This window comes from Paroedura picta, chromosome 4 (assembly GCF_049243985.1).
Source record: "Paroedura picta isolate Pp20150507F chromosome 4, Ppicta_v3.0, whole genome shotgun sequence".
Classification (NCBI taxonomy): domain Eukaryota; kingdom Metazoa; phylum Chordata; class Lepidosauria; order Squamata; family Gekkonidae; genus Paroedura; species Paroedura picta.
The window spans coordinates 72,288,443-72,315,316 of NC_135372.1; the positions used below are offsets into that span (position 1 = coordinate 72,288,443).

Sequence of the window (26,874 nt, forward strand, 5' to 3'; positions counted from 1 at the left end):
TCACCTATCTTTACCCTTCAAAGCTCACAGCATCAAGGTTCTACACAAAATATAAAGTTTTCAGAACCCCATTGTACTGCTCCCAATTTATGGACTTGACAAATGGGCATGATTACTATTATGGTCACCAAACAGGAAAACTTATTTATAGAAGTAGGAACATATCATAACTAGCAATAATAGTTTACTGGATCAACCAAGTCAGTGGAGATAAGAAAAAAGTCTGCAACACTTGCCCCCAAATTGTTCAAACAGGTAAACTCCCCATGGTCTACTGTCAAGGTCCTTAAGACAATTTAAAATAATCAATTTTCTGCTGTCTATAAATGTGACCATTAGTTTACCAGATAAATTGATCTTGTTCTTCTTGGAGGATCTATAAGAGTGGTAAAAACAACTTTTCTCCTTTAATATCCCCAGAGATAAATAAAAGACTTTTATGGCAGTGCCAGTATATGTATCAAAATCACCTGCAAAAATAATAGATGCCCTAAGATATCTGCAAGTCAAATTATGTAGGTAGCAAGCATGAATTGTGACTAGTCCAAGGTCACCTAGCTGGTTGCATGTGGAGGAGTGAGGATCAAACCCAGTTCTCCAGATAGTTCTCCAGATTAGAGTTCATTGCTGTTTAACTACTGCACCAAACTGGCTTAAGTACTGAAGACAGAACCTTCCATTGCTTCATAATTAACAACTGTTTAAACAACAGTAATTCTCATCCAGAGAAAATTGGAAGGCAATGTGGAAGTTAGAATTGATGATATTACTGCCTAATTCCACCAAACAGATGTCAAGGAAATATAAGATTTTACACAGATTTTTTCTGGTTTACTCATTTACTTTACTGTCAGGTTTGTTTTTAAAACAGGATTTCATGTGGTAATTCTGTGGCTGATGACCTAAAGCAAATTCCACTCTAATGATTTAGGCTATGTTTGTAACACTGGGAAGGAAGAATTAGTATTTTATTTAGTATATAAAATTACATTTGTATTAATATTTTTACACTGTAAAGCCAGTTTCAAATGATTCATACATTTTAAGCATTCTTCTACTGTGACAGAAAGGAATCACCTGGGGTCAAATTCAATGAAAGAAGATTAATATTTCCACAGCAGCATACTAAAAATCCATCAATAAAGAGTGATAAGTAAATAATTTTCATAATTCATTTTCTCATCCATTTTAATAGCTTTTGTTTGCACAATCTCATATAGCTACTACTTAGATATTCACAACAGCCTCTACTGTATATGAATGAGGTCAAAACAAATATTTCTTCAGAAAACAAATTACTTATTTTGATTGGGGAAGTAATCTCCATGGTGTATATCAAGATTTCATTTGTATTTTACATATTCTTTTAACATCCTTCACAAATGGTAAAATTATTTCAAGCTGGGAATCTTTTACTGACCATGCAATATATATTGTAGACAAAAAGAATACAATGACTGATGCAAAAAATTAAACAGATCCTGGCATACATTGTTTAGCATAAAGCATCATTACAAAAGGGTCCTGAAGTGTCTTAGAAACATTAAAATGTACAGAACTTTTTAAACAATAATCATGAAATCAGCAAAGTTAAAAAAAGGTTTAAATCATAGCACAAGTATCTTGCGGTGCAATCTTAAACAGTGTGATAGCCTTTCAACTCCACTGAAACCAATAGGTTCAGAAGGTGTTACTCTATTTAGGATTTTAGTGTTGGTCTTATGCGAGTGACAAGGGGATATAGAAGCTGGGCACTGTTTTTTGATTCGGAACATTATTCTCTGCATGAACATGGCTGAGGAACAGGAAGAGGAGAGAACTCTATGTAGCTACTATGCCAATTCCCTGCCATTAAAAGATTTCCCAAAAGGAAAAAGTAATAACTTGGCTAAGAGATAGAAAAATACACTGAAGGATCATGAACCTCTTTTTCCACACTCTTCCCCAGCCCCTCCAGTGAGGAAATCAAACTGCCTACTTTAACCATGGTTAAGTGTTGCACTTCTATCACCTATGAACATGGGTTATAAGTTATGCCTTAACCATTGAAACTTGAAGTCCTAGTTTCAAATCATACTTTAGAAGGAACAATAAGGAATAGGTATATGTTTATAATCAGATGGCTTCCTCCTAATCTCATTGTTATATTTTAATCATTGCAGAACTGCAGTATTTATGTTCTGGCAATACTTGATATATTTTACCTTTTTAGTGACAGTTTCTGGTGGCACATCTCGTCTTCCAAGAGGATATGGATTCCATGGGCCACCAGCAGAAACATCTTCCTGTCCATTGTCTAGGATGCTGCTCTGCTGCGATGGGGTCTATTTTTAAAATGGTAAAACATTCTTTAGCAACAGAAAGCTGAATGTACAAAACCATATAACATCTATAGCCGAAATAGGATTTCCCCCTCCCCAGCTAAACATCTATATTTTATTTGCAAAGTGAAATAGTCATAAAATATAAATTCTTGCATTTAATCATAGTTTAAAAACTATTGGTCTTCTGCTACAATTTCTTACAAATTTCAGTGTATGTGCCAAAAGTTCTCAAAGATTCTTTACCATAATTCAGTGTCAGAAAAGCATCAATGTAATACACACTCAAAAGTTGCAATCTGTATGGTCTAGGTTTGGAATAAGCCCCAGTCAATATTTTAGGAGTGAATTCTGCACAAATGTGCTGTAAATATATCCATTAGAAGAATATTTAATTCAGATAGTAAAAAGTATACTTCAAATAACACTTGTTACTCTGTGTGTGCGTACATATAAATATACAATGTATATATAAATATATAATGAAGAGCCCAGTTTAGGAATCCTGATCCAGAATTAGTTAAGCAAGTGTGTTTGGATTTAAGCAACTAATTAGTCCCACTATAGTCAATACACTAAATCAGCTTAAAACAAACAGAAAACCAAGAAGTGAAAGTTTTATGAATAAGATGAAATGGGGAGAGGAATACATCAGAAAAATCATGTCATAATGAAGTTTTAAATGCCTCCAGATACTTGGGAGTTCAGTAAAATTTGACATGAATGGTAACATGAAAGGACCTCTTCTAAAAGTGGTATACCTGTATTAAGCATACAGGTGCTTAAAGGTGAAGAAAAAAGAAACCTATTAAAGGTATTTATCACAACTGCATGTTAAAAGGAGAACAATCATACAGAAACTGCCTTTATTGTCCAGGAAATGAAAAGAACAATCTTAATTTCACACAGCAAGTATACAAACTCATGGATATAGTACCCATTCTCTAAAACTGAGTACAATCAGATTTTTGTTAATGCTGTCAGTGGTACGTGAGAAGCAGCAGCAGGGAAAGAAAAGAGAATCACAGCTATTGTACAGGCCACCAACGTATTGGTCAACATAGTGGACTACAGGATGTGGAGCTTGGGAAGCAAAAGAGGACGTTCACTTAGGTGGAGAGCAGAGACATGTGCAAGCACACAAAAACACACACACACAATGGGAGAAGAAATAATTTAGCCGTTTGCCTCATAGGAGTGGGTGGAAGGCCAAAGATGTATTTGAGTAATTCAGAACTCTGTTGAGCATGGAAAGGTCAGTGACTTACTCCACTGTGATCAGAAGATCTCTGCTGAAACTTGCAAAACAATCCTATTAGTCTAGGCTAGACTTTAGTTAGACTGAATAGTTACATTCCTTTATTCCTATTATAATACTTTAGTGGTTCTGAAGTCTAATAAAATCAACCTTGTATTTAACATTTTTAATATGAGTCTCATTTTTAACCCATGAGCTGCTCTGGGGCTTATTATTTCATTTAAGAAGGTTTCAGAGGTAGTCAAGTTGCTCTACACTAGAATCACTAAAATCCAGGCCAGTAGCACCTTTAGGGACTAAGTAAATTTGGGGGGGGGTAAACTCTTGAAAGTCAGATCTGATGAAGGAAACTTTGTCTGTCATATGCCTATACCCCCCCCCCAAAAAAAACTTGTTCTCTAAGGCAGTGGTCCCCAACCTGCGGGCCGCGGCCTGGTGCCGGGCCGCGAAGGCCATGGCACCGGGCCGCGGCTCCCTCTCCCCGCCCCCCCCACCCCGCAGTAAAAAAACTTCCCAGGCTGCAGGCTTGCAGCCCGGGAAGCTTCTTACTGCGGGAGGGCGGGGAGAAGGAATCGGGGCTGGGCCGCGCCGATGCGGGGGCGCGGCCCGCAGGCGCAGCCCGATGTGCGGGCGCAGCTCGCGGGCGCGGCCCGATGCACGGCCCGCGGGCGCGGCCGATGCGTGGGCGTGGCCCGCGCGGGCCGCGGGCCGCGCCCCCCAATGCCCATCAGAAAGGTTGGGGACCACTGCTCTAAGGTGCTACTGCACTGCATTCTAGCTCTTCTTGTTTGGCTTAAGTTGAAGCAGTAAGAAACTCTCATCTAGTTGGCAATGAACACTAATATGTTCATCTCGGTTTTGCCTTCCTTCCTTGGATATATCAGTAAAAAGAAACACTGATATCAGCATTTTAACTTACATACACTATTTACAAGCAACTTATAGCATTAAAGATGCTGGGATACCATAATTTGATAGAATTATGTCTTACTAATTGTTGATTTTTCATCAATGGAAGCTCATATTTAGGAGTCACCTTCCAGCTTTTAGGCTGTAGGAATCTAGGAACACACTATGCCTCAGATCAAGGGGAGTGCAGGAAGAGTTTTGGAGGCAGTTTTGACCAGGAGAGCTGAGAAGTCTTAGCGGAAAGTAGCTAAGAATAGGGAGTACAGTCTTGAGGGGGATGTAGCAGCTGTTCTCTAGGCATGTATAACTTTCTGCTGCATTGTGGCTTGAAAGCAATATATATCAAGAAATTTAGACACTGGTGCCTCCTCATAAGGAACTACATGCCCCATATACATATATACATATATACATATATACATATATACATATATACATATATACATATATACATATATACATATATACATATATACATATATACATATATACATATATACATATATACATATATACATATATACATATACACATATATATATATATATATATATATATATAACATATATGTATATGGGGCATGTAGTTCCTTATGAGGAGGCACCAGTGTCTACACTTCTTGATTGGGCTAGTATCAGTGAAAAAATGGCTTCAAACTTCAGGATAGGGGTTCAATAAGGACTGCAGGGGGGAAAAGATAGAGATACCAAATTTCACAGTAATACACGCCCCTTGGTTTCCAGCTTGAGTTTTGAAAATCTATTGACTTCTGTCTTCTAGGTGGGGCCAGGCCTTCCTCCATCAATAAAAGTAAAAAGATGTCATGATATGGTAGCACATGTTGGTAGTACATTGTCATTGCTGTGTACTACTGACATTACAAGTTTATTTCTGGGAACAGATGTGGGGATCACTGGATTTTGGCTCTGCTTTTATCTTTGTAAATAAATATTGCAAAGACACATCTGTCCAGTTCTGTTTCCTCTACAGCAGTAGTCCCCAACCCCTGGTCTGGGGACCGGGACCGGTCTGTGGATCAGTCGGTACCGGGCCACGGCTCCTCCTCATACTCCTCCCTGGCTGCTGCCTCAGGGGCTGCCCTGCCACTCTGCTGCTGGCTCACCTTTCGTGCTCTCCAGTGGCCGCCATGGCCGGAGCTCCCCCTCGGCATGGCACTGAGCAGCTGCTGCAGGCAGCGCCTCCCAGTGGGCGGTGGGAAGTCAGGGGCACCAGCAGGAAAGCAAGTAGAGCAGGGGCTCAGGTGGCGGCGATGGAAACGTCCCTCAGCAAAAGACTACTCCCCCTCCCGAGCCTTAGTAAAATTGTCAAGCGTTGACCGATCCCCGGTGATAATAAGGTTGGGGACCACTGCTCTACAGGAAACCAAACTCATTGTTATTCCCATTGAAACCCTTCACTATTTGGATGAAGATGACAGTGTACAGATGTAGACAGATCACAAGTCACTCATGAAAGTGTCATTCCATGCAGGGATCATGCTTGCATCAGTTATTTATTGGGTTCTTAAAAGATAAAATCTCAGCCCAGCTCATTCAATAGTGACACATCAGAAATTTTAATACTGTTGAATGACATGAATTATGCGAATAGGGTAAATGTAAGAAAGTCACGGCATTTTAAACGGACCAGCAGAAAAAAAAGGGATATGGCTCTAACAGATGTGGACCTTCAGTTTTATAACTACCAACAGAGGTCCAATTGCAGTGTGGGGCTTCCCTATTTTCCTTCCTGCAGCATTCTGGAAAGCTGTTTAGTAAAGGCATAGAACACACAGAGGGCTTCAAGGGAAGGCAAAACTGTTTGAAATCCCTGAATGAGTACCCCTTCCTGTTGCACAAGGGCAGGCTTGTTGTTACTATTTCTAGTAATTTTAGCTGTGAAGATTCTGGCCTTACCATTAGGATGAAAAAGTAAATGGTGAAGTACATTAAAGGCGGCAAATTAGCCATTGTTCAGTTTCTGAATTATATTCTCGCACTTCATTGGGGAGATTTGGAGTTTTTGATTCAAACATCAAAAATATCTTGGAACTCCACTACATATATGTGAACTCTGGGTCAGTTCAAAAGTAACACAAAACACCATGGTTTATTTTAACAGAGGTTAGTTTGTGAACCCAGGATTGAACTCATAGATGACCACGCACTCTCAGCTTGTTTTGACAACTTTTAGTTTTTGTTCATGTGTTTTGCTTCCTGTAAGAATCACTTTGATTTTTCAATGTTTTTCCCCCCAAGTATATTTTAAAATGCAGTACAGGTATGAAATAACTGTATTAAAAGCTGCTGCTGCGAGCAAGGAGCATGCTGGGTTCCCAGAGCAGAAGAGCTCATAGCACGTGAGCTGCCTCGCAGGAAAACGTGCTGTGGGGATGGCCTGGCCTGGGACGGCAGCTTAAAAGGAGACTGTGCGTCCAGGCGGTCTCTTTGCTGCCTGCTGCTTCTTGCTGCTCATTGGCTCCACCCACTGCTTCGGCTCTGCCAACCACCTGACCAGAATCATCACGCACCACGAACAGATGGAGACTGAGTATTCCTTTAAAAGAAAAAGAGGGAAGAGAAAAACAAAGGGGAAGTGGCAGCCGCTCAGGGTTTGCAGGCTTCAGAAGCCTTGTTTGGCAGCGTGGGCTCTGTTTGTGGAGAGGACAGTTTTGGCGAAGGTGCCAGCAAAAAACAGGACAAGGGGACAACCACGATGAGCACGGAAGTCCCTTGTCCAGAGAGGAACCCCAGAGGGACAGCACAAGGGATTTTGACAGTCCACCACAGGGTACGGTGGAAGGTACCAATACCAGTGGCTTCAGAGGGTGCTGAGGCTGGTCTGGCAAGGCCAGTTAATCTTCAGGCTTTTTTATACCACCCCTAGGTTTTTTAGAAGCTTTGTAGGAGGCTTATCGGAAGAGCGTTAATGAGTTGCTCTCACTCCGCCGCCATCTTGGCTCCAATTTCGCCCATTAGCTAATTATCTGAAGAAATTGAAATTCAGCTGTGTTAATGAGAAACATTGGATTAAAATGATACTAAATGTGAGGGACTCAGCAAATATTATAAAAGTAGCAAAGTTTTTACTGGCAATTTTAAATGAAAATCTTTTACGATAGATTTTACATCTGGAACTGTTTGAAATTTTCGTTTTATGCTTTGCAATTTTATGCCAATAAAGGTACTCTGAATCTACCACCCCTAGGCAGGCGTCCCATGGTTAGAAGGCTGGCGAGTGGAGGAGAAGTTAAGTGTGAAGCCTACCAGCCTCTCCTGCCATGGAGAAACATAGGTCAAGTAGCTCTGAATCAAGCTCCTGCAAGGAGTGCTCAGTTTCTCCCTCTGCAGCAGTGGACTGGGGGAGCAGGGTTAAAATGCCTAGGGGGGAGGATTAGCGCTCACCCAGGGAGGAGCGCGAGGGCCGGGGTTATGAGGTTGCCACCCGGAGTGGGGGGTTGAGAGTCCCAGGATCCCTTGGAAGGGCAGTTGTATCAATGGCCTCCCTTGGCATCATCTTATTCCTGGGCTCAGGGATACCCTTAGGGCCAGGAGGGTGGCTCTATTACTGGGGGAGGGGAGGGGATGCATGGGGCCTTGAGGTTATGGTGCTGGGGGCCCTCCTGATTATTACTATTGGGGGGAACCCAAACACCCAAATCTAAGATGCCATGGTGGACAGCCTGATAGCGCCAATAAGGTACTCCTAAAGGGGGCATGCTTTCCAGGTAAAGGGCAGCAGAACAGTGGCACGGGAGGTAGTCAAGAGGCAGCCAGAGTTCAAGGATGGGGATGTAGGGTCTCTCATGGGGTTCCCCCAATTTGAGGTGGGCATCCAGTTCCTGCTTCCACAGTTGAACCCTCAGTGCAGTTCACAACCAGCAACAGGGAAGCTAACCCTTCCACTGGAGCATATTCATCAGCAGCTGTCATGGCTGATGTAGGACCCAAACATGGACCATTGAGCAGTCCACAAGGAAAGAAGAGATCCAGAAAGAAACATTCTCAGCACTTTTCAGGAGAGTCATCGGGTGAAGAAGGGGTTGGTCCTTAGGATCCAAGTTATTGGAATAAAGGGACCTTTGTGCCAGGGATCCCCTTGTGGCTGTTGAAGTGCAGGAGGGAGGTCAGAGATCAGCATCAAAAAAGCAATGGCCAGGAGGGTCTGATAGATCTGCCAGAGGGTTACAATGATAGCGATGAACCTTCAGGGACTTATATATCTGCTAAATTCCATGGCAAGACTCCGCGTTATGTTGACATGTTTAAATTTCTCAAACCTGCTGAGTTGGCTACTCAGACCATTGTCTGGGGGAAGAAGAAATAAATGGGGAACTATAAGGGGGAACAGTCCTTTTTGGAATGGCTATGTGGCTATGCCGAATATCTCTACTTGGTAACTGCAGTCTTCCCAGAGAAAGGGTGGCATTTGGCCAGGCACTTGTCCAACATTTTGGATGCCAGAGTACTTGGGTAGAGATGCCACTTTGGGATACTTTTTCGGAGATGGGCATCCAGTAATCTGTGTGTTAGGTGGGACTGGCAGAACGTGGATATTTGGCTGTTGAGACTTCGGCTCTCACTCAAAGAACAGTGGCAATCCTGACAGGGCTCACTCTTTTGCTTGATGGGAGCTTCGCGGGGTTTGCTGGCAATTTAATCAAGGTGGTTGTAACAGGAAAAAATGCAAATACTTGCATGGGTGTGATATTTGTGGGGGCTCACATTCCCAGGTCAGATTGCAATCAGCAGCCCTTTCGTAAATGCCAGCCATGTCTGGCTAAAATGGAGGGATGGGGGAAGAAAGCCTGCTGCCTTTCAGTAGATCTGATGGTCCTTGCCCCCTCACGCATCCGTCTCCATGAACTGCTTCCCTTGCTAGCTATATATTCTGACAAACCAATTGCCATCTATCAGAGGACGGGTTTTTCACAGGATTTCTGCATTCATTTCACAGGCCCCAGGATCTCAATTACGTGTGTTAACTTCACAAGGTTAATACAGAGGTAGTGGGCTCGAAACTGCAGAAGGAAATATCAACTGGTCCAGTCTTGGGGCTTTTTCTGGAGCTGCCATTGCCTAATTTATGGGGTTTGCCTTTGGCTGTTACCCTTAAAAAGAAGGCAGGTGAGTTTTGCCTGATTCATCATCTGTCTTATCCAAACGGTTCTTCAGTAAATGATTTCATTGCTCCAGAGTTGTGTTTGGTAAAGTATGCCTCATCTGATCACGCAGTTGCACTGATGAGGGCTTGTGGCAGAGGAACCTAAATGGCCAAGTGTGACATCAGCTCTCCTTATTTCCAGTTCACCCTGACGATTTCTGCCTCCTAGGCTTTAATTTCAACAGGAGGTGGTATATGGATCATGCAATGCCTATGAGATGCTCTATCTTAACAGGGTGAACATCTTGCAATCCCTGCTGTCACTGGGCAAAGCGTTCTAACTGCACTCGGAGGCCTCAGGGAGTTTGGGTTTTGGGTTATTTTACAAGAATCAGTTATTTTACAAGCCTGGCCCCAGGAATGGGTGCAATCAGGACTGCTCAGGGACCTGACCTTTTTGGAGCTTTTCCCAATCGCTACAGCAGTGGTGATTAGGTGGCAATTGTTCTGGGATAAGAAAGTCATTTTTTGGTGCAACAATCTGACTATCATTATGGTTATGAACAGACAGTCCTCACATTCAGAATGGGTAATGCGCTGGTCCATAGGCTTGTACTGACCTGCTTAGAATCTAACATTTGCTTCACTGCTAAGCATATTGCGGGTGCAGACAACATTGCAGATGTGTTATCCAGATTTCAAATGCAGTGCTTCAGGAGCTTGGCACCATCTGTGAACTTGTCCCCCAAGGATTTTCCAGTGGATCTCTGGAGCCTTAGAGACTTCTCATCAAGAAAGGCCTAACCGGTTTGTTTGCACCAGCTATACAGTATGCCTTCAAGGCAGCAGTGGCTGGCTACTTCACCTGTGCACGGGCGTGGGGTCTCCCCCAATGGTTTCCACTGACAGAAGAGAATATGCTATGCTATTTGACTATGCTGTGGTCTATGGGTCATTCAGCCAGGACTTTGAATGTCCACTTGTCAGGTCTTCCCTTTTTGTGCAGGTTGCACAAGTGGTGGGATTCTCAATTATCTTATGTGATCCGTAAGGCTTTGGAAGGCTGGCAGCGGCTCACACTCAGGGAAGGGGTCCCTGACAGTTCTTCAGACCAGTAAAAGAAGCTTGCCCTGCCCTTTCCACAGTGCTTCAGATTACATAGCGGTTTGTCCCACAATATCAGGGCCTTTTTTCATCCATTAAGATGGCATGTGCTCGTCCCATTTTCAGATTTCAGCCATGTTGCATCTTTGTATAAGAAAGCAAGGTTTGACTTCAAAGAGTCTCAGCTCATACTCCTTCTGTATTGGAGCCACCACGCAAGCAGATGGCCTAAGCAAGGAGTGCATTAGGGCGCTGGGGCTTGTAAGCTTTCAGATCATATGTTTGCAGGAGCTTCCTTAAGAATCTGCACATGTGACAGGGGGGCGATTTCCTGGCTTGGGAATGGTCAGTCTTATGTGGCAGTGTAGCTGGAGGAGCTCCAATAGAGGTTGATGCCTGTTGGGCTTTTCTAAGCTGACCTCCCCAGGATCCAGTAGGCCTGATGTTTAGGGAGAGCTTGACCAGATGGTTGCTTGGCCCCATGGCAGGCCTGCTGAGGGCTCCCTTCCCCATGGGGCTGTGGTCTGCTGGCTGCAGCAGGGAAGGGGTGGTTATGTAGATCTACCATCCCCTTATTTTAGGTGTGCTCATGCTCATAAACTGTCAATAAAGCAGTGGCCCTGCTTATGCAAAAACAATTATTTGTGGGAGAGTGTTCTTTGAGCACTGAAATTACCTGCCTACTTTCTTTTAGATAGCACAACTGCAGGGCCATAAAATACATGCCCCCTGTCCCAGTGAAAGTGTAGAGTTCTGACATTAACATTTACTTCATACCAAATCAGAAAGCATCTTGTTAAACTGAACCTTCCATCCCATATGTTCTTCCAAGGGTTCATTACCCTACCCACTTCATCCCTCAATTGGCTACCTTATTTCACTTCTTGTGCCAATGGAGCTCATCATGTATATCCATAGCATTAAGGCAAGTCTGGAAGGTGATACTTTCCTCACACAGGTGACTTCCAGACGTGTGTCTGTGCCACTCCAGCTGCCTTTGAAGCCTGAAACCTTATACCACAATGGCAGCAAGACAACCCATGGTAGTGAAGATGATCCACCTCTCAAACTTGTCTCATAGTTACCAAGCTTTGCATGAGAAAACAAGATTCTTTTGATGTCTGCATATAATGACAAAGTATGCTTTTAGCAGGTGGAAGAGATGAATATGGGCAGGGAAAACTTGCCAGTGGTAGTAAAACCAGAGCAGTTTTAATCTTTAGCCTATACCACCACAGGGTGGCAGAGCACAAAGCATCAGTAGGAAACATGACAGGATACTGTGTTGGAGCATAATATGAAACATACTTCAGAATGACAGTAGTTAGTAAATCAATTTCAGACCCTGCCTTTAAGAATCAGTTATTAGGTGGCCCCATATTCAGACATTAATAAACTAAGGTAAAGGTAAAGGTATCCCCTGTGCAAGCACTGAGTCATGTCTGACCCTTGGCACGACACTTATAACTATTTTATAAATCATTATACTTTTATCAAATTAAAATAATGTCTAAATAATAAACCTCATTCAAAATGCTATAGAGTATTTTGCTTTTAGTGATTTTATACCGAAACAGGAAACACACTTTTTCTGGAAGCCGCATATATTTATATCCCATTTGGAAAACATCAAGCTTAATCTTATATTTAGTTAATTTACCTGACATAGCTTTTGATTAAAAACTGGGTTCATATTTTTTAACTGAGAAAACACAAGGCCCCGCAGAGGCTATATCCGAACAACTAACAAGTGAACATATTGAATGCTATAAAATACTACTGAAAGATTTCAGAATTTAGCATTTAGTTGATTAATTCTTCCAATTTCCTGCAACTATGCAGAAATACATAATGAGCTAGATAATGCAAAGAGTTTTCAAGGAATCAAAGTATTAACTAATCTGTCATACATTTTCAATGGACTGCAGCAAGCTATGTGTTGCTGGTATAGGGCATTTATCAGATGGAAATGGATAAGCAGCACTACAGCAATACCTTGAGGAAACACTTTTTTGGATATTTATTCACATTCATAAGGTCATCCCAGAAATTTCCCAGTTACTTCAACACACTTGGGGGGGGGGGGGTGAACAATATTCAATATGGTGAAATTATAATGTATAAAGACAAAAGATTGCGTATGCTGCTAATTTTGGCAGAATATTAATCTGAATTTCAAGCACTAGTGCTGTTGACACTGATTCAGTTCTTAAACCAGAAACATGAAAGCTTGCAACAATCTCGAATTAATACATCAATCAAAATTTTAATGGCGGGTTAGTAGAATTTTTTTAAAAATGCTTAATACTTCACAGCATGCATGTTTGCAATACAATTTGGGAAAGGAAGAATTTCCATGACTTTTAAACATAGAATTTGGTATTGGAGGAAATTTTCAGTCTCTAGATTTTGACAGAATTCTTTAAACCAATTCTGATCCTATCCTTCCAAAATAAATGCTTAGTTACCTGTTATCTAAACCTTTCAGACATCACTTGCCTGTCTTGGGTTGAGTACCACTACTACTGTTTCTTAACCCTTTGAAAGAGGTTAAGGCTACACAATGTGATGTTTATAACCCACAGCTATGTCGCAGCGGGACTCACAGGCAGTTTCTCATCACTGCCTTTTTTACATTAAAAAGACTTTATCTTGTTTCATTTTAAATAAATAAGCAAAATGAAGAGCTCACTTTTTTTTCTCCCGCAAGGGAGAGCCCGGCCCCGGCAGAAGCCGGAGAGAAAAGGGGCTTTAAAATGGGCTTTAGATCTCTGGCAGAAGCCGGAGAGAAAAGGGGGCGGGGGATGGAGGCTTCTGCCGGGGCCGGACTCTCCCTCGCGCCTGCAAGGGAGAGCCTGGCCCTAGCAGAAGCAGGAGAGAAAAGGGGGCTGGGGAAAGGAGGCTTCTGCCAGGCCCAGTCTCTCCCTCGCGCTGCGAGGGAGCGGCTGGGGCTGGCAGAAGGCTCATGAGGAAGGGACCCAGGGCGGGAAAGGAGCAGGGATGCGGCATCTTCGACGCCGCGTCCCTGCTCCTTTACTTAGCGGGAGGACAAGGTGGCGCGGCCCCCCAGAGGACTCACCGCATCGGCTGGCAATTGAGTCTATGCGGTGATTCCCTGGCCGGGGGAAGCAGCCAATGGGGAGCTGCGCTTTGCGCGGCTCCCCATTGGCTGCTTGGGCCGGGATGGACACTTGGAAGGGCCAATCAGGAGCCGCGAAGCGGCTCCTGATTGACCCCTCCGAGTTTTTATCCCAGACAGGGCCCGCCCTTACTCCTCCCACACAGCCCTTACTCTATTATTCAGTCCGCACCGGGGGGGGGGCTTTCCACTCCCTTTAGCCTGCTTTGCAGGCCACAGGGAGCTGCACCCACCCTCTCACACCCTCCTGTATGCCGCCCCTTTCAAAGCCCATTTTTTTAAATGGGCTTTGATACTAGTGTATCAATAAAACTGACTAGGACATACACTTTGAAACGTCAAGTCAAAGTATTATGATCATAAATTCACATTTAATTCAGCAACTAAAGTGCAAGACTCATAGTTCCTGGCTAAATTATTCCCCAATATGGTTTATAATGGACCTTTTCTGACATTAAATGTCTAGGACAACATCAAACATAAGTGATCATCTACAACATGAAACATGATCATTAGGCTTCTCTGGCTCACAGAATGACTGAAACATAAGAGCAGAAAGCAGCATGGCAGTCATAAAGTGAGCCAGTTCATTAAACAATAAAGGTAGGCACATTATACTAGCTTTTTGAATTGCTTATAGGACACAAGCATGAGTAATATGCAAATGCTGAAAAGAAAGAGGAAGGAGAGTACTATTAAGTATTATTGTTGTGGTCTCTGATATATGCAGGCTATCTCATACTTACTTTCGGTAGAGGTAGCTCTTGAGGCATTTGGTTTTCAAATTTAGATTTAGTCTGTAAGTTTAATGTCATGCTTCTGCCCGCATGCATTGCTGACAAACCTCCAGAGCGCAGCATGCCAAGGTTAACAGTGTTGTGTTTGTAAACAGCAGTCTAAGTAGAGGAAATAACCACGTGACAGGATATGAACACACATGCTCATTAAGAGAAAATACTGCACATATGACTAACTTCACATGATCTCTGTTTAAGCAAACAAACAATACCAAGAAATAAGTAGCTCTTTGTGCATGCACTGAGTCAGACAGAAGCACATAGAGTGCTACTTGCACATAAAATGGTTACTATAAAAAACATTGACAAAAAAGCAAACAAATCTATTTTATACTGATGACATATAAATTATGTTTGTATATATATATATATAGAGAGAGAGAGAGAAAGAGGTGGTATTTTGTTACATGAAAGTGGATTATCCTGAGATGTTTTAAATTCCATTTATGATAAAAATTCTGTACTTCATCTCTCTAAATACTAAACCAGAAAGAACATCCTGGGTGATTCTAACAATGGTACCGGTAACCATACTGAAAACTAGAATATCTGATTCGGCACAATTAGTTCATATAGAACAAACATTAATCTCTTCTAGTTAAAATTATGGGACTTCCTAGAGATGCTAGTCCCCTTGGTGGGGGTTTCTCACTGCCAGCCCCACCATGCCTTTGCTGCTGGCTAGGTGGCCAGTGGAGGGTATTACCCCCCCCCCAAACATGAGGAACATCTAGCATCTCATTGACATGTTCCAATGACCGGAAAATGACGTGGACACATGAGAGACAACGCTTTGGTTTGGGGGGGGGGGGAGCAACAACTCCATGGTAGAGTCTAATTCTACCATAAAGTTTTGCCCCCAAACCCAACAACCCTGACATGCCTATGTCACTTCCAAGTCACATAAGCACTCTGCTGAAATGCCAGACATTTCTCCCTGCTCCGAGTCAGTGCATTCCCCCATCCCTGGCTGGTTGCTTGGAGGGACCTGGCATCCCTAGGCCTTCCTTTACAACTGATGTTGCAAAATGTACTGCAGTGGTCACTAGCAAAAGATGATCCACAATCTTATTTACAAAAATAATCAGTAATATTCATGAATTTAACACAAAAAAATTAAAAAAATCAAAAGATGTACATTTCTAGAATTATAGAGCTGACCCTGATTCACATTTCATCAGTCCACAAAAATGATGTAGTGCATACATTTCCAAGGACAGATTTGAAAATGTCAATTATAGTAAGTTATATCCATAAGATGCAGATTCAGTCACTGTATTATAGAATAGGCCAATTGTATGCAATTAAAGAGAAGGTCATTGAACAGAGAATTCGTACTGATCAGCACAGATGCTTGCATCCAGAAAATTAATAAAACACAAAAAACTAGCAAGTCTATGTAAAATGTATGTATTAAAAAGGTAAGATTTATCATTCATTCTCAATTTATCTTCAGAAGTGAGAGGAGCTAATCCTTTTTATGATGCTATAAGATCCGAGAAGAACTGTTGTGCTCTCTCGTGAGTTGGTTTCTTTAATTATGTTATTGGGAATACACACATATTTTTCCATTATTGGCATAATGTAATCTACTTTTTGTATTACCTTAATCACTTATATTTGAGTTTTTTTAAATATCCAAAACAACTTGCTTAATGTGCATAGTCAAACGTGTTATTCATAATACATTCTGAATTTCTAATTTTTCAAGGGAACTATTGTTTATAGCAGCTTGAATGACAACAGTATTTCAAAAAATATTTTGTTCTTGCTTGATTATAGACAGTAAATATTTAGGACTGTTATGTTGTCTGTTTCTTCATATGTTGGTTGATTCCTAAGATTTACTCAAAATGGATTCCTTAAACCAACAATCACATTGCTGCACATATATTCACATTTTGTAGTTTAATAATTTATATCTGCATATTCATTTTTTTAATTTCATTGATGATGGTTATATATTTCACTGATGAAATATAGATGATATATGCATTCCACCTTTGATTGAACTATAATTATCTTTTAAAATACAGAAGGGTAGCAATTTTAGAAAAATGAAACAGGAGTCTTGTGTAAGGTGACCAGATTTCAAGATTGAGAAAGAGGGACAGCAATGACCGGGGTTGCCAACCTGCACAGCTTGGAGACACCAGGGGTTGCCAACCTCCAGCCAGGGCAAAGAGACAAAGAATACAAACGTTTTTTTCCCCCTTCTAAAATGCCTTTCAGCTGGGCTGGGGGGGCGGGGAGGAAGAGATGCAGCCAGGCCAGGGCAAAGAGGCAAATAATGCAAACAAAGGGTTTTTTTTCCTTCTAAAATGCCTTTCAGCTGGGCTGGGCGGGGAGGCGGAAGAGATGCAGCCAGGCCAGGGCAAAGAGGCAAATAATGCAAACAGGGTTTTTTCCCTTCTAAAATGCCTTTCAGCTGGGCTGGGGGGGGGGAACTCACCGGAGAACGCAGGACAAAGAACACAAACAGTGTTTTGGGGTTTTTTTTCCCTTAAATGTTTGAGTGCCTCGGTCCAGCCAGGCTGCCGGGGGGGGGGGAGGGGAGAATCACCGGGGCAGCCAGGCAGAACAAAGGAAAAAAACTGCCTTGCAGTTCCAGGGGCCAGCTCCCACATCGACTAGCCTCCTCCACGTGCTGCCGCTCTGGTCTGGTCCCGCCGAACAAAGAAGGCGGAGTCAGAGCGGCAGCCAATCAAAACACACGGCAGAACGTGCGTGGTGGGAGGGGCTGAGCCCAGCACTGGAGGGCAGGGCTTTTGGGCTGTATGCACAGCCGGGGCAGCTGCAAAGCAAATGCCAAGGACAGCGCGGCTGGGGCTGCGAACGCCAGGAAGAAGAAAAGGCTGGACGCCATCTTGTGAGGCATATGCTAATGAGGGACAAATTTAACAATGCCCGCGGGATGCGGGACTAATCAGGAAATCCCGGGACTGTCCCGACATTCCCGGGACACATGGTCACATTAGTCTTGTGGCAGCTGTCTATCTTCTACCCCCAACATTGAATGGATTTGTTACTATTTTGGTTGGATCTTACTATGACAACTAGGGTGGATACAGAGCGTGGAACTAGGGATGTACACAAACCAAAGTCCACAATGAATTCTGGCCAGTTCATGATTTGCAAGCTCAGGTTTGTGGCAGATCGAATAGCACAAACTTTCCATGAAGTTTCAAGCAGTTCATGGTAGTCTATGAATGGATATATTGCCACTCAATCTAAATGTTTACTAAAATATAAAACAATGGAGGGGGGGGCTTGGAAGACATATAGAGGAGCAGGAGAAAGTTCCATGCATCTCTGATCCATCCTAAACACTCCTGAACCTGTGTCTGCCAAAATGACCACCTCCCATTTCCCCAGAAAGCACTTTCCTGGGGGCACCTTCTTTAGGAGGCTGTAGCTCAGACCTCATAAATCCAGTAGAGAAGAGTCATCCAGAGACCCCCAGTGAGTTTTGTGTCTCTAGCACACTGAGGGGCTAGTCTACCACTTAATGAACTTCACAAACTGAATTGGTTATTTGGCAGCTACAAGTTTGTGACAGTTCATGGTTTGCAAACTGGGTATGTCACAACCTGAACTGCATTTTCCTGGTTCAGACTATCCCTAGATGGAAACTCTGTCCTATCTCATAATTGTTTATCAGCAGCAGACACATTAATTCTAGTCCCTTTCACAGAGACTCACAGCTGATTGATATACAACAGGTCTCTGTTTCTACTCTAGCCGCCTACCACTCAGAAGGAAGCCTAGAAAATGGTACTCCATGGATCTGAGGAAGAGAAGTCTGTGTATTTAAGCATTTATCTTGTTAATGCAGGATTCTTAATATTTAGTACTTCATATTTTTTCTTCATCCATATATTAAGTGATTTCTTGTATGAAGAAATACAACAGCACGGTGCTTCAGATACTATACACAATTACTGCAAATATTTTCTTAATAGTGAACAAATTTGAAAACCATTTAATATGGACAAAAACTATGGTTAATCTGTACCAGCAGAGCTCCAAAATGAGAGAGAAATGCTAAGTTTAAAAATAGTATATATATTCTTTGCTTTTAACAGTAGTTTCCAATGTTTCTTTTTCTAAGATACACATCATGAAGCCATGAGAGGATAACTGGCTCAAATTAAACATACATGCTGATGTATTTCTACATCAGAGTTATGATTAGCAGTTATTATTAATTGTTGTTGTTAGGTGCGAAGTCGCATCCGACCCCTCGCGAACCCATGGACAATGATCCTCCAGGCCTTCCTGTCCTCTACCATTCCCCGGAGTCCATTTAAGCTCTCACAGACTGCTTCAGTGACTCCATCCAGCCACCTCATTCTCTGTTGTCCCCTTCTTCTTTTGCCCTCGATCGCTCCCAGCATTAGGCTCTTCTCCAGGGAGTCCGTTCTTCTCATGAGGTGGCCAAAGTATTTGAGTTTCATCTTCAGGATCTGGCCTTCTAAGGAGCAGTCAGGGCTGATCTCCTCTAGGACTGACCGGTTTGTTCGCCTTGCAGTCCAAGGGATTCCCAAGATTCTTCTCCAGCACCAGAGTTCAGAAGCCTCAATTCTTTGACGTTCGGCCTTCCTTATGGCCCAACTTTAACAGCCATACATTGCAACTGGGAATACCATAGCCTTGACTAAATGCAATTTTGTTGACAGGGTGATGTCTCTGCTTTTTAGGATGCTGTCTAGATTTGTCATAGCTTTCCTCCCCAGCATCTTTTAATTTCTTTGCTGCAGTCCCCTTCTACAGTGATCTTGAAGCCCAGGAAAATAAAATCTGTCACCACCTCCATTTCTTCCCCATCTATTTGCCAGGAGTTGAGAGGGCCGGATGCCATGATCTTCGTTTTCTTGATATTGAGTTTCAAGTCAACTTTTGCACTCTCCTCCTTCACCCACATCAACAGGCTCTTTAGTTCCTCTTCACTTTCTGCCATTAGAGTGGTATCATCTGCATATCTGAGGTTGTTGATATTTCTCCCTGCAATCTTGATCCCAATTTGTGACTCATCTAACCCCGCCTTTCTCATGATGTGTTATTATTAATAAAGGTAAAGGTATCCCCTGTGCAAGCACCGAGTTATGTCTCACCCTTGGGGTGACACCCTCTAGCATTTTCATGGCAGACTCAATACGGGGTGGTTTTCCAGTGCCTTCCCCAGTCATTACTGTTTACCCCCCAGCAAGCTGGGTACTCATTTTACCGACGTCTGAAGGATGGAAGGCTGAGTCAACCTTGAGCCGGCTGCTGGGATTGAACTGCCAGCCTCATGGGCAGAGCTTTCAGACTGCATGTCTGCTGCCTTACGACTCTGTGCCACAAGAGGCTATTATTATTAATAGCAATGTTTAAATACCATAGCACAAAGAACTGTACAGAATAAATATAAAATTGCTATATCCAACAGCCAGCCCCTGTGTGGATAAAAGTCTGAATACCAACACACATAACCCAATATATGCCCTCCCAAGACAAGATCAGTTAAATGCTTTCCAGAATGGCAAAAGCAGATAAAAAAGAGAAAAGGGGGACGAGAAATAATGGCAACTAAAAGATATTATTCATGATCTTGCTGAAATCAGGAAGATCTGCTTTTTTTACATGAAGTCAGAACTGCTGACACAGAAAGAAGTCACAAGTAAATATAAGTCTTACATTGACTCAGCCAATATGTCATTGTGACATGAGAGGGAGTCTTAACTACAAAATGTTCTCCATCATATATAGATGTCATGTACAATCCCTGAATGTCAGATGTACTTTAATGCACAGATTGATATCATTATATGGCACTGTTACATCTCTAGTCAGTATGCACACTCATGCAGGACAAAGTTTGATTCCAGTAACACCTTTAAGACCGACAAAGTTTTATTCAGTGCATAAGCTTTCATGTGCAAGCACAGATATACCTCATATGCCTGAAGTGTGCATGCAATCAAAAGCTAAATTTAATTGGTCTGAAAAGTGTTACTGGAATCAAACACTTTCTGCTGATTCAGATGAACACCCACCTGAATCTATCTTCATATAAATTCAATTAGTTTATCAGACCCAGAAAATTCCATTACTGGCCCTGAGGGGAGTTCATAAAAACATTTTCAGGTAATAAAGATTCACATTTTAAAACCTCAGTTTTAGCTGTATCTATTCAAGCAGCAATCCACAAGTAACAAGATTTTTCCCCTGTGCCATGATCAGTCTCCCATTTTGTGTTTTCAATTTAAACTCACTTTTGCTGTCCTATGTTATTCTCAAGGCAGTACACCAACTTAGAGCTCATTCACACACTAGATTGATGACTCCTGAATACTTTTGTAGTTGAATGTGCACACTGACTCCCCTAAGAAGGACTGTATTTGAGATTGTCAGAAAATATGGAAGTTCTGTCTGTGGTATGTGTCCAAGATTAGTATATTCACATGCTGAAAGAATGTACATAGTCTGAAACCTAGTTCTATTAACACATTTTGGAGAAGTATACAGTCCTCATGAAACACCTAAATTCATAAACCACATTTAACCCTCCTCCCAAAGTAAGTGAACACTGGATATTGTTATTTTCTTTCACAAACAGTCTTCATATTTCTATATTTAAACATCTAAAGTAAAAACCTAATTTTGGAAGGTGCATTTAGTTAAATGAAATTTTATTGGTTTGATCATTGCTCCATATTTGTACACCTATATTTGTAGGTTCTTAAATTGGGAAATCAAATTTGTTTGGATAATGTTATCCTCTGTCAAGAGGCAATTTCATATAGTAGTAAATAAGGGGCATTCTTCCTTCCTCAGAATTGTTCATAAACTTTATAAAATAGTATTGTCAATTCATGCTGTTTGCAATGTTTTGTAACTTACTTTACTGGGTAATTTATGCTGTAGTCTTGTATATACACCACTCATGTAGCTGACATTCAGCTGAGTGGATAATAGTGCTGACACTTTATTTGCCCATTGGTCAGCAATACCTGCATCTTTTCTTCTAATACAATATAATTTACATAAGCCATAGTATCTTGTAGAATTTTAGGTTAGGTAAGCTAGCACTTTACATTTAGGCTGTGACCTTCATGGATAAGGACCTGTATATTAAGTTGTATATTAACTATTGAGTTGCTCAATACAGAACTATGTACCCAGGTGGCACTGTGGCTGAAACTCAAAGGATCACACAGCTACTCTTTCAGTACCTCAGCAAGCATGGGGTTTACATTTCTCAAAGAACACTCCCCAAACCAATATTGTGTGGCAAACTCTAAGAACTTGCAGAACCAGCTTGTGATATGGCAGATCTTTCCCAATCCTTTCCCTCAACATCTTTCTAGACATCCTCCCCCAAGTTATGGTGGGGGTCATATCTGCTTCAAAATACCACAAGGCATGGGAGATGGGCTCCACTAGGGAGGGAAAAATCCAGGAAAAATCACTCTTCCTCCCTGTGACACAACCAATAAGCTTGTTCATCTACACTTCTGTGTTAACAGAATAGGCAAGTGATAAAGAAGAGGCAATTGATTTTGCCCAATTCCTTATACTCCATAGCTTTTTTTACCAGCTTAATTACATGGCTAAAGTCATGTATAAATATCGCCTTCACAAATCAGCTTGTTCGTGTTCAATAATGACTGTTAGCTAAAGGACAGAAAGGATCAAGTGACAAAATGAATGATGAAGAAAAAATAAAGGGCCACAAAGAGCTAATGAAAGAATCTGTAAAGCTGAATAAGAAATAGGGCATTCAAAGAGCCCAAGCCAAAAGAAAGGTTAATATAAAATCAGAACACATGCTTTCCCAAGGTGGTTTTCTGGACACTTCAGTTATCTTGTTATAAGATATCTTACTCACAAGACAATAAACAGTTATAATGCTTCTAGATAATGTAACAGCTCACTTTTAATTCTTCAAACTCTGAACATTATCATATTGTAATAATGGCTTAAACTTGCAGATTTATATTATAAATGCTAATTAAAAAGTATTTTAAACAAATATTAAGAGCATAAGGTATAATGTGAAACCTTTGGCTATTACTCAGCTTTTGGGTATTCTATAAAAAGATCCTACCCACATTTGGAAATAGATGTATATAAATAAACTGGTTTGCTTCCATATAAATAGGCTTAAGACTGAGATACCAGAACATGGAGATTGTTCTTTGTTCAGACTATGACCGTTTATGCACTGAGAACTTCACTGCCCCATCTCCCGTGCAGGAGCACAGATCGGGGGCGGGTGAGATGCACCAGGCCAAATGCTCACCCATGTGGTGCAGGAAAAGGTGGGGCAACCTGCCACGACTAAAACTCCAGCCTGCAGCCTGGCATGAAACCTCCAGTGCATAAACGGTCTATGAATGGCTACATATTCTACAAAGGATAAAAGAAGTGGAGTAATAAATTTGTCATGTTCCAACAGCTCCTGTGTATACACGTAGTTTTATACAAGTGATTCCCCTGTTGCTGAAGAGGAAACAGTGCTCTCTTTATGCAGTTTTCCATATGAGCCCTAAAGCTCTGTGGAATTTTGAACTGTTGTCATTAATTTTAATCCTGCCTATGTCAAATGCTCCTGGATGACCCAAGTAAGCCTGATCTCATCAGAACTTCACTGCTAAGCAGGGTTGGCCCTTGTTAGTACTTAGATGGGGAATCTGCAAGAAAGTCCAAGGTTTCTAAAAAGGTAAAGGTATCCCCTGTGCAAGCACCGAGTCATGTCTGACCCTTGGGGTGACGCCCTCTAGCGTTTTCATGGCAGACTCAGTACGGGGTGGTTTGCCAGTGCCTTCCCCAGTCATTACCGTTTACCCCCCAGCAAGCTGGGTACTCATTTTACCGACCTCGGAAGGATGGAAGGCTGAGTCAACCTTGAGCCGGCTGCTGGGATTGAACCCCCAACCTCATGGGCAAAGCTTTCAGGCGGCTGCCTTACCACTCTGCGCCACAAGAGGCTCTTTTCTACAAGGTTTCTACAAAGAAGCAAAACACATTTGTTCACATCTTCCCTTGAAATCCCTATGGGGTCACCATAAGACCTATAAGTCATGTTATGACTTGATTGCATTTTCCACTACCATTATGTCACACACTCTATTTTGATTTTGAATTTATCTTGAGCATTTTTCCTATACATTTTGAAAGTTAACACCAGACAAAATTTACAATTGTTTTGACAGGATTCTTGTTTTTGCTTTAAATATTGTTTTTATACCAAAGAAGACTTTTACTATCTCTTATTTAAGGAACCGTAATACCAATCATACAACAGACTTCACAGACAATGTACCCCAAACAAAAAATACAGGAATTATTACCAGGTAACAGTATTAGCCACTGCAAGCACAAACTGTTGATATATGAAAGTATAAAAACTAAAAGGCATTAATTTCAGAGAAATGCCAAACATACCCTGTCTAACCTTCTAGCTTCTATATGTCTAAGTAGCTGTTGTCTCCAGTCAGCAGGCATTTTACCACAGCTCTCACTTCCCTTCCCAGGAGTAGGCCTTGTCTTTAAATCTGTGTTATCTGATGGCTTGTCACCATAGTTACCCAAGTTGTAGTCTGATGGTATCTTTTCCAACAGAGCTGCCATTGTAGGCCTAGCTGAAACTGGCCTGGTTTGGGAGGTACCATAACTCTCTGTACTGTAGCTTCTTGCAGACAATGGTCTCCTCTGTGTAAGGTTTTTAACTGGAAAATTTCCAGACTGAGTTTTCACTTCTTGATATGAAGGGTGTTCATCTTCATACCTGCCATTCCTTTTGAGGAACTGGGACTCAGATACAGAAATGCTGCTTTGGCGTTCCATAGCTCCTCTATATTGGTGTCTATTATATCTATCGCTCTGAGGCAGTTCATGCGGTTCACTGACTCTTCTATACATTGACATTTCTGTAGAGCTGGCCAAAGAATCTGCTCTTCTCAAAAATCCAGCCCTTGATCCCTGACTTGAGAACTGAGTATTGACAGTCTCTTCATTAACAGAAGGCTGAGAGAATGAAAACATGTGCTCCATAGGTGGATATCCTCGATAGGCTCTTGGGCTAACCAAATCCTTGGGAACATTTTTACTCTGCTGGGAAATGTATTCTGGAGTGTGTTGAAAAGGTGGTGGTATCCTCTTCTCTGCTTTCACTTCCACCGATCCTTGAGGATTAAAACTTTGGTCAAACTGGTATACTTTCTTAGTTACAGAAGGCTTTTGTTGTTGCTGAACCTTAACGCTTCCATAAGTCAGCAGCTCATCATCAAGCATTGGTACAGACTGACTACGAGACATGCTAGACAGTCCATGTTCTGGCCGCATCATTTTGTCTGGCATCTCATGTGTCCCTGCATTGTCTGTGGTGGCTGCATAGTTCTCCAATGGTATATTATAAACTTTATAAGCGCCAATATCTATCTCATCTATACTCTGTGACTTCTTAAATCTACTAGTCTTTAAATCTCTCATCATTGGGGAAAGCCTCTCTGTACTTTTGCTGATGGAAATGACATTTTTAGATGGTTCCGGGCGACAGTGAATATGAGAAAACATATTACTAAGACTTCTGTTAGCATTTGAATCATGATACTCCCATGCTGTTCCAGGAGGAAAAGTACCAGTTATTTCAGGAGAATCTTTAACATGATGATCTTTCCTTTCTGGTAAAGGGCTGGTGGTAGGAGTACTCTCCAGTTTTGAAGGAAAGGCTGTCCTATCTTCAAATGGACTAGGGGTCCTTGTCCAGTTCTGCCAAGGGTTTGATGCAGGCACTTCTGATTCAGGTGTACTTCTGAGAGTAGGCTGTTCAAGTTCAAGGGGAATGCCAACTATTCTGTCCTGCCTAATTAAAGGTCGGCGTCCATGAGCAGATGTGCTTCTCGATTTAGAGCTTAAGAGGGGGTTGGAGCTGGGGTTCTCCACTGTGCTCTCCTCTGCTACAAATCCTGTGTTATCATAATGAGAGCCATCATTCCAGCTATCAACAAACGTGTCACTCATCTGACGCCTATCATTATGCTGCTGCAAGTTTCCTGCTGGAGCAGAGTCACGTTGGCTGAGCAATGGCTTTGTCTCGATGGGCTGGGGAAAAGATTGAACAAGCCTGCAAGAAACAAAGATAAAAAAATTAACCTGTGTCAAAAAGGGAGTGATCACAGCAAAAGAAAATGTTAACAAATATCATAACTGCATGTGCAGTATAACCACTTTAATACTGAACTGATATTGTTTGCTTAGGTTGGAAACATAGAAAATGGCCAGGGACAGTAGCAAGCCTCTTGTTTACTCAATAGCAAAGAATTCCATTTTGTATATTTTACTGAGAAATTTTTAAATATAAATTCATTAAATTAAATAGATTTTAAGATTAGATAGAAGAAAGTAGTGTCCCCTCTCCCACCAGCTCAAATATATGTAATACTTATTTTATTACCAAATCTAAAATTACAATGATCTAATCTTTTATGACCTTTATAAAAAGTATAAATAATAATTATTCCACTAGAACACATACAGCCTGAACCTGTGCTTACTTTATGTGGATATGCAGTGTTAAATTCCACATCAACGTAGAAGCAGAGCCACATAAACACACCTGTTACCCCACAAGGAATTGTTCACTGCATCTTTAGCTGTAGTCTGCAGGGACCCCATTTTAACACGAGCATTAGAAGACCCTGATGAAGCTTGTGAAGGTGAATAATCTGAATAGGTGCCTGAAGAAACACTGTTGTTCATACAGTGAACTTTATCTGCTTCAGACTCATCGGTTGACTCTGGAAAACAGAACAAGCAGCATGAAAGCATAACCCCATGGGAAAAAATACAACCAACATTTACATATAGAATAGCTACATAATAGGTTATAATACTGGTGCAATTTCTAAACTGTTCTGTTGTGACCAGTTATGGACTTACATTAAACTTTTGCAAAATAGTCTGGGAAGTTTAATATCACTTTTTTAGCTACTTTTTCAAACAGCAGCAATTTGAGTTCAAGTACAAAAAGTTATATCTTCTGACCATACTGAGGAATCAACACTGGCAAGCACATAGTTATACTGTTATTATTTAAAAGCAATCCATTCTATGATGAAACACTTACATGTTTACTTCCATTTTGGGCTGGTGGGAGAGAACAGCTTCCCTCAACTACCTTCAATCATGGCCAAACTGTGAGAATAATGAGGGGCTGACCAGGAGAGAGTTTTCAGGCTCAAGTAGGTAGGGTCA

General features: G+C 41.7%; 1 protein-coding gene across 11 annotated transcripts in view; it reads right to left on the bottom strand.

Annotated features, from left to right (window-relative positions):
- LRRC7 (leucine rich repeat containing 7) overlaps positions 1 to 26,874 on the bottom strand; it is a 287,543-nt gene that overhangs the window by 26,803 nt on the left and 233,866 nt on the right. For 9 of the 11 annotated variants that reach the window (XM_077333350.1, XM_077333346.1, XM_077333343.1 and 6 more), the window contains 4 exons: positions 26,237 to 26,417; positions 24,064 to 25,744; positions 14,581 to 14,730; positions 2,205 to 2,324 (listed from right to left, as the gene is read on the bottom strand). In XM_077333350.1, coding sequence (XP_077189465.1) covers positions 2,205 to 2,324; positions 14,581 to 14,730; positions 24,064 to 25,744; positions 26,237 to 26,417 — 2,132 coding nt within the window. The remainder of the gene's footprint in view (positions 1 to 2,204; positions 2,325 to 14,580; positions 14,731 to 24,063; positions 25,745 to 26,236; positions 26,418 to 26,874) is intronic. The other 2 variants (XM_077333354.1, XM_077333347.1) reach the window with 1 other exon arrangement.